The sequence below is a fragment of the Ursus americanus genome, chromosome 24 (genome assembly GCF_024610735.1).
Source record: "Ursus americanus isolate L20-20 chromosome 24, mUrsAme1.1.p, whole genome shotgun sequence".
Taxonomy (NCBI): domain Eukaryota; kingdom Metazoa; phylum Chordata; class Mammalia; order Carnivora; family Ursidae; genus Ursus; species Ursus americanus.
Genome location: NC_142150.1, coordinates 30,503,785 through 30,516,621, shown reverse-complemented (window position 1 = coordinate 30,516,621; position 12,837 = coordinate 30,503,785). Strand labels below are relative to the sequence as shown.

General features: G+C 45.9%; 1 protein-coding gene across 11 annotated transcripts in view; it reads left to right on the top strand.

The window, feature by feature from the left end:
* AMBRA1 (autophagy and beclin 1 regulator 1) overlaps nucleotides 1-12,837 on the top strand; it is a 164,477-nt gene that overhangs the window by 133,558 nt on the left and 18,082 nt on the right. For all 11 annotated transcript variants that reach the window (XM_045808699.2, XM_045808697.2, XM_045808695.2 and 8 more), the window contains 2 exons: nucleotides 810-998; nucleotides 1,855-2,009. In XM_045808699.2, coding sequence (XP_045664655.1) covers nucleotides 810-998; nucleotides 1,855-2,009 — 344 coding nt within the window. The remainder of the gene's footprint in view (nucleotides 1-809; nucleotides 999-1,854; nucleotides 2,010-12,837) is intronic.

The following is a 12,837-nucleotide window of genomic DNA, read 5'->3' as shown; positions in this document are numbered from 1 at the left end:
GCGGGATCTCCCCATCCCCACCAACACATTCTTCCACCACCCCCACTCCCACCCCACTCCCTTGAGCTGAGAGCCTGCTGCCTGGCTGATCCTGGGCTTAATTCTTAGTAGCTGCTAAGTACAGGCTGGGGCTGCCCCTGGATGTTTGCTTATGGTATGGATAAGAGTATAGTGAGAAATGAAGAGTTCCAGCCATCCCGCCAGGGCTGGACTGTGTTTCTCTTTGTCCTCTCTTGTGGCATTAGAGATTCATATTAGCATGGAGCTGTCCAGAAGACTGAAGTCTCTAACTGTTCCATTTCTCTGAAGTGAGAAAATAAGACTTAACAAACTCATGAAATGACTTCCTTCTCCAAAGTCGCATAGCAGCTATGCGGCAGGACTCTCACCCCAAGGAAGCTTTACCTGGATGACCTTTCTGTTGGAATCAGTGGCTTGCATTTTCATTCATCTTAGTTTTGATCTTTTGGACAGTAACAGCTGTTGAGTGGCTCTCTAGGACCAATTTTTAATAACTTTTTCCTTATCTCTCTCCAGTGATATTTCCTAAGTGTGGGCTCAGACTCAGCAGGTGGTTGTGATTGTGTTGACTATCTGTTGTTTCCTGTTAAAGTGGTAAAAGACACATCTCTTTCCTGTCTCTTGTGTTCCTTGTTCCATGACATTTTAGTTTGATTGACAAGGAGGCCTTTAGCAATTTTAGAGAGGGTTCAGGCCCTTTGAGAGGCCCCAAAATTTCTTGGCCCAGAATTTTTCACGCCATCCACTCCAAACTTTCTTACGCTCTTTTCTTTCTTTGTCTGCTGCAGCGTCCGTGAACGTGCTGGTGCAGAACTGCAAGATCTACAATGATGCCAGCTGTGACATTTCTGCAGATGGCCAGCTCCTGGCCGCTTTCATCCCTAGCAGCCAGAGGGGCTTTCCTGATGAAGGCATCCTGGCGGTGTACTCCTTGGCCCCCCATAACCTGGGTGAAATGCTCTACACCAAGCGATTTGGTAAGGGATAGGAAGCCCAACCTAGTGACAGAGGGACGCTGGTGCCCTGGCATGTGCATTCCTAGGTGAGGCACAGCTTAGGTAGGAGGAATGGTCATATCCTGCCCCTGCTTCCCTGCGGCACCGGCCAGAGGAAGATTGCTTTGCAGGAGTCCTGGCTGGTAGCATTGCAGAAGACTCTCAGAGTAATAGTCCTTCCTGCCATGATAGCATCACCAACACGCTCCTGTTGTGACGGCCACGGAGAAAGGAGGAGCGTTTGTCACGGCCTGGGGATGCGGGCACACTCAAACACTGTGAGGCAGTTTGGTATTGTGTATTAAAAGCCCCTAAAATGTATGTTCTCTTTGATCCAGCAGCCCCACTTCTAAGGAAATAATCAGAGAACTATAGGAAGATTTATATACAAGGATGTTCATAGCAGTGTTACTTATCATAGAGAAAAATGTCAAACGGTGAAGAATTGCCTAAATAAATGATGGTGCACCAGAAGGGCAGAATACCATTTGGCCTTTAAAATGTTCGTATAGAAGAATATTTAATGGTGGAAAAATGGTCATTATGTATGAAATGGAAATAGTAGATTTCAAAGTAGTATTTACAGTATGGTGCCAGTTTTTTAAGATGCGGTGCTATGATGGCAATGGTTAGCATTTGTCAAGTACTTTCTGTATGTCATACATTGTACTCAGTACTTGACATGCCTTCTCATTGTCCTCCTCGCTGCACTCCTATGAGAGAGCCCCTGGGTAACCAAAGATGCAAATTGGAAATAAAGAAAAGACTGAGAGGGAACATTATTTCCTTGTAATGGCAAGAACTCTGGGAAACGTCTCTCTGTTCTGTTGGCTCTCAGGTCCCAATGCCATTTCGGTGAGCCTGTCCCCAATGGGCCGATACGTAATGGTGGGCTTGGCCTCGAGGAGGATCCTGCTGCATCCCTCCACAGAGCACATGGTGGCCCAGGTCTTCAGGCTGCAACAGGCCCATGGTGGCGAGACCTCCATGAGGGTGAGTGCCATAGCTCGTGCCTGCTTTGTAGGGCAGCTCTCCAGACTTGGACAATGGTGTGACCTCCCAGCCCGGGCTAGAGGTAGCATGTTCGTAAGGAGTATGAAAGACTGCAGTCCAGCCCATCTGTGACCAGCAGACTTCACTTTTAGAAGCTCTGGACTGTTAAAAGGCGGGAGCTTTCTTACACCCTAGTTCCTGAGCCGAGCACCCCAGAGGCCTGGAAGCATCTTTGGATGAAGCCTGAACTGAATACCTCCTTACCTCAGTGTGAGACCTTTAGTCTGAAGATACATGAAGGACCCAATGAAATATTTATGCTTATTAAAAAAAAATTTTTTTTTTTGAGGAACCAAGCTATAAAAAGTGATATATGGTATACTATGAAGTGTTCTTTTCTATGGGTTGTAGTCATGGTGGAAGATGAGGCCTTCGGGTAGCTGCTATGCTCTTAATGGTCTCATCCATTTCATGAGTAGAGGAAGGTCCTATTGGGACCCTCTCTTGTCTGAGGTGGACCTCTCTTGTATTGCCTTAAAACTGGGCATCGTGGGGTTAGTGGCCTTCTGGACTCAACCATACTGGTTTCTGAGTTCCCGTGGGAGCTCATTTGCTTTTGCCAAGGGGAATTGAGCATTTGAATGGTTCTCTAATTAGATGGTATTTAAGCTGTGTCTCAATCTAAGAACCTGTTAATTCCCTTAGCACTTTGTGTTGTGCCATTTATAGTTTTATGCACTTGTTTACGTGTTGTTTTGTGTTTTCTTTAGCTGAGTGGTGTGTATGTTTAATCTGCCCAGTTAGGTTCAGTGTAAGCTCCTTAGGGGCATATCCCCCAGGGCCCTTCATTTAGTGCGATGCATGTAGATGCTTGATGCCTGGAATGAAAGCATTTGTTTCAAACAAAAAGCTGGAGATGGGATCTGTTACGTAGAAAGTGGGTGGCCTAGCATGGAGGTTGCCAGCCTCTTCCTCCCATCTCCTACAGGGACCCCTCTATCTGACTCTACTGAGTCACTTTTCAAGCACCCTGAATTTCAGAAGGCCTCTTCTTGCCAGTGTGCCTTTTACCTCGCCTGCCCTCCTATCTCTCAAACCTGACTTCAACAACTCTTTCCCTTCTGCGGGACTTTTCTAAATCACTCCCTCCTTGGGCTACCACCCTACTTGGTTCCTCGAGCTCGTGTTAAAACTCATCACACCAGACTGCACTTACTTGTTTCCTTGTCATTCTCTTTTGGACTGTGGTGCTCCTCAAGAGTGAAGACCATATCTGTGCCATGTTTATGAAGTCCAAGTACCTAATAAGGAACCTGACATTTAGGAGAAGCTGAATGAATGGAAGAGAATCTCAAGAAAAGCGTCCTCCTTAGCATTTCTAGGTGATAACGAGCAGAACCAGTGATCGGTGACAGCATGTTCCACCAAGCCTCTGAAAGGGTAGAAACAGGCAGTCTGTGCTCTTGACATCATACTGACAGGAAAGTCCCGATTCTTGGATTCCAGATGACTTTGGAAGTGTCTGGTATTAGGTGCTTGGGAGAAGATATTATGGGAAGTTCACAGGCCTGTTTTCTTATCTAGATATTTGAGGATGGACATCGAGGTTTAGTTTAAATATTCTTATTTTGCTTCTTTTCAGCAGATTTGGATGGTTAAAGTACCTGGCGTCTGCCTTTCACTACCTAGAATCCTGGTCCCAACAGCTGTTCTTCTAAACCCTTCCTGCCTAATTGTGGAATAATTGTTTATAATCATTAAGAGACAGGATCTGATTTCGGCAACACTAATGGACATCTCCAGCCTCATCCGGAAGCCAGGGCTCCTGCCCAACTCCTGGGCACAGCCTGCCAGTCCTCCATCGTAGCAAGGTTCCTCTTCCCCATAAGTAGCTAGAAACATCTGGCTAAGGGCAAACAGCTACAGGGCGGAAGCCAAGATGTTGTCACATATGGGGCCGGCAGCTCCGGGAATGCAGTTGGAGGAGTCTGCTGAGGAGATGTGGTAATCCATTGCTGTCCTGCTTGGGGGCTCAGGGCAGCTAGCCAGCTGCCGCATGCCTCGTGACAAGAGCTGTTTCTCAGGCCTCCTAGTGAGGCTTTTTTGATTCTCAGTAGGCACCATCTGCCACTTAGGGAACTGAAGTAACTAGAAAGCTCCCATTTGGGAAGTGTTCCTCTCACCCAGGAGATGGGATCCAGGCTTCTGAACAAGGTTTTGCTTACCCTGTGTCCACCGAGTCTCACTTTAAACCCCTGCGCTACAGAAAGGTTTCTGGTTTTCCAGGTCTTGGTTGCCCCTTACATCCAGAGGCACCAAAGCATTCAGCACATGTCCCCGAATTCAGTCATTGGTGGAGGGAAGACACCAGCTTTTTTGGATAGCTGTGCTGTACCACCGTTTAAGGCAAGAAGTGCCTTTTTGTCTGAGAACAGGGAGCGAGGGTTTAATGGGACAGTAGAGCATCTCCCTCTTTGCACAGGTAAGTATAGGTGGGTGTCTCCATCTGTAACGTCAAGCTCTGTCTTTGAAGCATTGAAGCAACGCTTTTGGGGGGGATGGGCCTGTCCTCACGCTTCTCTACCCAGAATTCCCCTTCATTTTAGTCTTACCTCTTGGAATTCACTATGGTAATATTCAGAGAGGTGAGCTTGTTGGACCAACAGACATTCCCAGGAGAATGTCCTCCAGAGCACTGACTGATCTTAATTCCTACTAAGTGACATCTCTGCCCAAGAGATGATCTCTTACCCAGTCCCATATGAAAACTCTTCTGAAAATGAATTGCTAATTGCTGGTTCACCTTGGTGCATTTATTCTAAGCGGTTCTTCAGACGTCTGGATTAGTGCTTCTCAAACTGTGCTCCTCGGACAACCTGCATTGGAACACACGAGGTCCTTGTCAGAAACAGACAGCACTTCAGGCCTAAAGAGCCCCATAAGAATGGGGCGGGAGGGGCACAGGTGTTTGTATTTGTAAAACAGGCTTTCCAGGTGATTCTGATACGCACTCGAGTTTGAGAACTGCTGTTCTTAATGACTGCTTTCTTCATCTGAGGTCTCTGCCCTCGGCCTCCTCAGCAAGGAAGAGACGCAGTCTCGGGTTTACTTGTGATTTTATGCGTGGTACTTTGACTCTTGGCTAATCTTGTTGCGGCCATGGCAGCCTTTGGGCTCCATTTTCCACCAGACTCTTACTTGGCTTTTTGGCTGTCTGTGCTTCACCTCCCATCTCTTCTCAGCTGTTGCTGCCTTCCAGGGCGCTCCCTTGAATGTCCATGTGCTGGATTCTGTTCTTCCCCCATGTTGAGCCATTTTAATTTTTACCCTTGTTTCTAGGATCAGGGTCCTTTCGATATTTCCCTTCTCTGCTTCTGAAGCTAGGCTCAGTCGTCCCAATTTTGGTATGATTGGCAAGTCTGGAAAAATAATACTCAGCACATATTTTATCTCCTCCTCCCCTCTGTCCATTCCAGGCTCCTCTAGGCTGGAGATGCTACTCTGCTTTGGGGTCTTATTTTCTGTCTGACTCCCTGGTTCTGGAACCAGGGAGGGCTTTTTGTTCATTTCTGTTTGGTTTTTTAAGTTAGGCATTTGGAGAATGCAGAGCTGAAGTTCTGCTGAATTCTCAAAACACTAAGCTGCCTGTGTGCCCTCTCTGCTTTCATTTTCTAATTGGAAGAAGGCATAATATTGTAACAGAAAACTGCAATTAATTTTCCAAAATAGTGGCAACTTGCACATTATAATAACTTTGGTTGTAACCAAGTGAAAGCATAATAACAAAAATATAAAATTACTAATGACACCAGAAATAGTCCTATACCAGACTGCTCTTCCACTTTTGTGTAAGTAATAATTGCTGTTTTACCTAAAGCAAAAGTCAGCAGCCGGGGGAAGGGGGCGCGGTGGGATTGGTTCTGGGGCATTTTGAGCTGGAAACCGAGAATAAGGACTAATGCTTTCAGCACAGGAATTAAAGTTCTGTCTGCTGTTTTTCCCAGATGCATAGACCATCCCCCCAACAGGTAGGGGATGTGGGTACATAAGTGGTTTAGTACTAACTGAAGCAGATCCTCACTGCATAATCCCTGCAGGTCCTAGAGGCAGTGGTTGCTTGGATCTCACCAGTGCTGCTTTGCCTTTCTCTCTGGTCATTTTATTGGCAGAATTGATGGATGAGGACACCGTCATCTGGCTTGGATGGAAGAAGCTCTAGGACAGAAAGCAATTAGCTCTCCTTTCTCTGTGGAACAGCATAGTGCTCTTTAAGGCAAAGCCTCAGATACTTAAGGGTCAATTTTATTGAAAGCTTTTTCTTTGTGGCTATGTGGTAAAACTGCATTCAAGTGTTGAGCAACTGTTACCTAGATAGATTGTTGGTTGGGAGGGGGTGTTGGAAAGAGAGCCAGCCCCTCTCTCCCTCACTCCCTCTCCCCTTTCCTTCTCCCTTCTCTCCCCTTTCTTCCCCAATCTTCCTCTTTTCTCGCTCTCTCTCTTCTTCTTCACTCCCCTCCTCCCCTACTTCTTTACCTTGAGAGTCCTGCTCTTCAGTGGTGGACTGTCCCCATTGTCCACCTTCTTCCTTTGGAGCTCTGGCTCTAGAGATATGCATCCCCCTCATCCTCAAGCGATCCCAGGCATCGGGGAAGGAAAGGAGATGTGTTACCATTTTTTACAGACCTACGATCTTTTCAAAAGTAACTGGGCTGTAATTCTCAATATGTACTTCCCTGGGACCACATCAACATCATCAGAAGACTTAGTAGAAATTCAGATTCTTGGGGCGCCTGCGTGGCTCAGTCAGTTAAGTGTCTGCCTTCGGCTCAGGTCATGATCCCAGGGTTCTTGGATCAAGCCCCACATCGGGCTCCCTGCAGGGAGCCGGCTTCTCCCTCTCCCTCTGCCTGCTGCTGCCCTTGCTTATGTTCTCTCTCTGTCTCTCTCTCTGTCAAATAAATAAATCTTAAAAAAAAAAAAAAAAAAATTCAGATTCTCATCCTTACGTGAGACCAGCTGAATCAGAGGATCTAGGGGTGGGGCCCAGCCATCCTTGTTTTACCAAGCCCTCCCTGTGACTGTGCACACTCAGTAAAGATGGAAAACCAGCCATTGACTGCATGGGGATTCTATTTAGACCTCACCTGTCAGTGTAACTTTGTCCTTTTCTTTTTTGCTCTTACCCTGTCTCTGGAACCTCATCTGATTTACTTATATAGCTCCTATTAACCAGATGTTTCAGATATTTCCAGGAAGTTGAGAAATTGATGAGTATCTCCAAGACGCTAACATCCTAGTGATAGTATTTTAAGAACTAATGCCATGAGGCCTTTTTCCATTTCTGATTAAAATTCTTACCTGCCCACAGTTGACTTGACTTGAGCTCTTGACTGCGAGTCCATGCCTGCTTGCCTGCATGCTATAGAATACAGAGATGTTTTGGCTTAAAAAGTGAGAAATAGGGGCGCCTGGGTGGCTCAGTCGTTGAGTGTCTGCCTTTGGCTCGGGGCATGATCCCTGCATTATGGGATCAAGCCCCGCATCAGGTTCCTCCGCTGGGAGCCTGCTTCTTCCTCTCCCACTCCCCCTGCTTGTGTTCCCTCTCTCTCTGGCTGTCTCTCTCTGTCAAATAAATAAAATCTTAAAATAAACAAATAAATAAATAAAAAGTGAGAAATAGTATCTTTATCTTTCGTTCCAGGCCCTTCCCCATCTGAAGGAGTACTTCTGGAGTTCCCTTTTCCAACATGCCACTCACTGTTATCCTTTGTTGGGATACGTCACTATGATGCCCGTTAATGGATATCTTAGAGTCATCCTGATTATAAAGAAATATCAGTTGTCTTTCTGTCTTTTTATAGCCATTTTCTGTCATTTTTACAGCCATCTTCACAGAGCCCAGTGATGACTGATTATTGTTATAAGTTCATTAAAATGAACCACAGAAAAGGCTTGGTATCCAGAGTGTTCAGATTAGTCACAGCTAAATTGTAGCTTAGATCCTGGGGCAGGATGGGTGTCCAGCGCTGTCGGCACTGACCAGCATTTATGTAACTGACATGTACAGGCTCTTTGGGCCTGTCCTAGCTCCATTCTTCAGTATGTGATCTTCACTGTAGCCTCCTTGCCCTGAATTTAGCCTGTGACATAATCCATTCATCTCTACTTCTCTAGATTCTGAAAGTTTGATTTCCAAAATTGACCTAGAACTCCAGTTCAATCCAGAGTATTCTCCAGGAATCTAAGAGAATGAGCCTTTCTTAATCTTGTCTGGCCTTGGGAGTGGCAAAAACCAAAAATAAAGATATTTTATTTTTGTATCCTGGAAGGGTACTATTTCTTCAAGGGGAGATTGGGATAAAAGACAGACAGCTTTGTTGTCAGAAATGATTTACTCCTTCCCAAGATTTTGTCCTCATTAATTTTCTTAAAGCTGCCTGTCAGTTGATTAAAAGCTGCTTCCGCTGCAATTATCTTAAAGTTGACTTCTGAGATCTGGTACAAAGCATCTATCCTCAGAAAGTTCCTTTCTTCAGCACATTGCAGGAAAGGGGGAGGGAGTAGGGGAGAATTCAGGGGTGTCTCTGATGCAGTTTGTCAGAGAAGGGAGGGGACAAGATAAAACATTAAAAATAACAGTAGAGCTACAATTAGTTTAGGTGAATTTTTCCATGACAGATTCCTCTAGGTTAACTCTGATGATTTCTTTTCCCCCCATGGCCTCTTAGTAGAGCACAGCCCATTCTGTGCGTTATTCTTAACACTTAACAAAATTTTATTGAGCTTCTACTATGGGCCAGGTTATTTTGTGAGGTCGGGGACTGCCGTGCATAAAGTGGACCTGGTCCCTGCTCTCTTGCCACTCAACTGGCTTTTTTTTTTTTTTTTTTTTTAAGATTTTATTTATTTGACAGAGCGCCAAGTAGGGGGAGAGGGAGAAGGTGAAGCAGACTCCCCATTTGGGGCTCAATCCCAGGACCCTGGGATCATGACCTGAGCCGAAGGCAGACGCTTAACCGACTGAGCCAGCCAGGCACCCCCACAACTGGCTTCTCCACTGGTCTTTGCACTGCTGCATTCCCAGCCTTCACTGCATGTGGCACACAGGAGACACTCAGCATTTGCTCCAGGAACGTGTGTCCCTTTGATATCTTATGCGCTGTGTATTCCCTACACATGGATGAACACACACCCCTGCTCACCAGCACCATCAGTGTGTCTAGCACATGTCTTAGTGATGATAATTGAGTGAAAGTATCAAGGAGATAACCCTTATGAAAATACGGAGTGTCCTGCTCATTTCACTGTTGTGCCCAATATCAGTTTCTTGGGGTGCTAGTCCCAGCACTGAGACATGGTGAGAGATTCCCAGTAGATAGTTTCAAAAGCAAAAGGCAAAACGTTTTGTTTTCTCAGGAATTGGTAGGAGAACCAATTCTTGCATTTTGTAGAAGCTGAAAGTATATTAATGTATTTTAAGTATAAAATACAAAGCATTTTAATGTTCAACCATCCACAACACTCCTCTTCCAAAAATATATATCAACTAAAACACGTTGAATGTGTTGGAATATATTGAAAGACTCTCTTATCCAAGGTGCGTATCTAGAACAACTGCTCATTTAACCATTTCCTTTGAGATTTGTGAAGCCAAGGGAAGTTCAGGAACCTGTGCTGTGCACAGACATGTGGGAACAGGAGGAAGTAATTGTTTTGGGGGGGTTCTAGGAGTATTAAGTGCCTCAGTATTTCATTTAGCACCAAAGTAGGTCCTTCAGCTGAAGGAACCCCTCTGCTTTGATCTTAATGGCCTGAGATGGCCTTTGGAAAGCATCAAGCCAATTGAAAAATAAAATTCTTGTCCTCTGACTGTCTCTGTGGGATCTCTTCGAGAGGAGTAAGTGAATAAGACAGAGTTTACAGGTCTCAATAAATCACAAGAGGTTGGGTAGAAATGACTCCAAGGCAGCAGATTATCAATGGCAGCCAAGGGCAACACATTCCAAAAGTTAAGAAAAGGGGGTGCTTGGCTGGCTCAGCCCATAGAGCACGTGACTCTTGATCTCGAGGTCTTGAGTTCAAGCCCCATCTTGGGCCTAGAGCTTACTTTATTCATTTTTTTAAAGATTTATTTATTTGAGAGAGAGAGCAAATGAAAGAGAGCACAAGCTGGGGGAGGGGCAAAGGGAAAAGGAGAAACGGGCTTCCTTACTGAGCTGGGAGCCCGATGCGAGACTTGATCCTAGGACCCCAGGATCATGACCCGAGCTGAAGGCAGATGCCCAACTGACTGAGCCACCCAGGTGCCCTAGAGCTTACTTTAAAAAAGAAGACGAAAAAGAAGAAGAAGGAGCTATTGCTCTTCTTTTCTGTTGGAAGAACTTTGATTTGGACAAGGGTGGTCTAGGCAGATTTGTTCCTGCTTCAGCTGAATAAAGGGGAGAGGTAGGTGAGCTGGTATTCTGATTCTTATTTTTATTTATTTATTTATTTTTAAGATTTTATTTATTTGAGAGAGAGAGAGAGAGAGCACAAGCAGGCAGAGGGGCAGAGGGAGAGGAAGAAAAAGACTCACCGCTGAGCAGGGAGCCCAATGCGGGGCTTGATCCCAGGGCCCTGAGATCACGACCCGAGCCGAAGGCAGACGCTTAACCGACTGAGCCACCCAGGAGCCCCTTATTTTTAAATGGTCACTTTAAAATCAACCTCCTACAAGTTCTAAATTCCTAAGTAGAATATAAAGAAGGCTTAGAGACAAGAAAAGAAATGGAAATTTCTGAAAAACAATCAAGATTTTCCTAGGGATGAAGAAACTTCAGTAATTCATGAATCTAAGCAAATCAGTAGCTCGAAAGGAAGAAAGGACGACCAGAGGCTCTCCCCTCTCCTGCTCTGAGAAGTGTGCATTTCTCAGCCTCTGACAAGATGTGTAGCCATCCATTTCCAGTGGAAAGGTCAGCTGTCTCTTATCATCTGCTTTCCATTGATTTCTCCCTCTTCCCAGAGAGTTAATTTTCCTCTAGTAACCCTTCCTAAAAGCTTAAGGCCTCCCCTGATTTCCATCATTACCGAGAAGGCGTTTTTCCTCTTCACATTTCCTTTCTTCCTCACAGCCCCCTTGGCTTGCACCTTCTGTCTTGGCCCCTCCAGCCTCCATTTCCAGTTGTCCCCTTCCTACCACCAGCTTCCATTGTCTCAGTTAAAAGAGGAAAGATCTGCTGAGTGCACGCGACCTCTTGCCACCGTGGAGCCATTCCAGTTTTACAGATGAGATTCCCAAACCCAAACAAGATAGCCACAAAGTTTTTTCTTTCGGCTTCTTATCGGAGCTGATCTGAACAGTGCTGTTTGCTGCTTGGACTAATGGTCTAAGCTTTATTGATATGCAGGCGAAAAGAAAACATCTTGTTGAGGGCAGCAATACATTTTTCCTCTAAGTTTTGAAAGGGTGGAGAAGAAGGTTTCCTGCTGAGCAACTCTCATTCATTTCCTGTCCACCTCTAAACAAGAAACAAGACCCCTTTAGTTTTGGTGTGGGAACTGTTTTCTTTTGCTCCTACTTGCTGTTAGAGTTTGAGGGATGGAAGGGCAAGGAGTACAAGAGATGGTCTTGGATCCCAGAAGTAGAAGAAGCATTATCTTCTCCCACTCCCTTGGAACCGTAAAGATCTCGGCGACCTGACTCATTCCCTGGTGACGTGCTGAGACTGCACTGACTCTCCTTCTAGCATATTGATTCCAATTCCTTTCCTAGATGTTAGACAGAAATGAGAACAGTCTGCTTGGGGAGGGGTGTTGCTGTGAGCATTTGTCATCTACCAGGTAGCAGCTGAAGCCGAGACAGGTGAAACCAGGACTCTGTCAACACGAATCAGCAGCTGGGTTTCACATCCAGCCCCACAAAGGGTCTCCAGGTCCCGAGAACCATCCTCCAGTGTCATGGAACGTGGTGGTACAGCTTCATGGGGAAGAAGAGAAAGAAGTGTTTTTTGGCAGGCCACCCAGCTTTGTCCTTGACGAGTGTTAAGGAAACCTTTACTTGAGATATATTTGGGGTGCCTTTTAGGGAAGGACAGAGCTGTCCCTTAACACGATCTCAGATCTTCTGTCTTGTCAGTGCCGATGAACCTTGAGATTACAGAACCAGAGCTGCTCCCCAAGCCGCTGGGTCGGAAAGACTGCTTCCCAAAACCCTAAATGGTGTGGGAGTAGCCAGAGCTACCGAACCTCCTGCCGCATTGGGAAACTAGTTGAGCAGATACTTTTCTTGTCGCAGGGGCTGACTAATTGTGAGGAGTATACCCCCCTCAGTGAGGGTGCTTTGAGAGTTCCAGCCAGAGAATGGAGTAGAAACTACATCTCTGGGTGGTTCTGAAAATGGGCCAGCTTCTCATTCCCCCGGGCTCCTTTAGTTTCAGACATGTGTGAAATCAGAAGTATTGGACTGGATGGCCACTCAGGGCTGTAAATCTGAGTCCTACCTATTCCATATCCTCTGTGCTCTCATTACCCACCCCCCCCATATGTTTTGCTGTCTCCTCCCTCCTTCCCACCCCCACATTATAGTGTGATAAGCAAGCAAGTGCTTATCAGGAGTCCTGGAGGCTGCTGATCCTCACGTGGCATTTTCTGGCTTCCCGCCACAAAGCAGGATTTAGTCTAATACCCAAACGTTGGAAGAGATGGGCACTTGGGAGTTGCCCTTTCAACGGTGTTTAAGGCCTTGACAGGGTTCGGGGACCAGGGGGACTGCCATAGTCTGAGGACAAATCGATGCCCCATGACTACTATAGCCATGGAGCTTGTGAATGTCTGTGCGGCAGGGTAT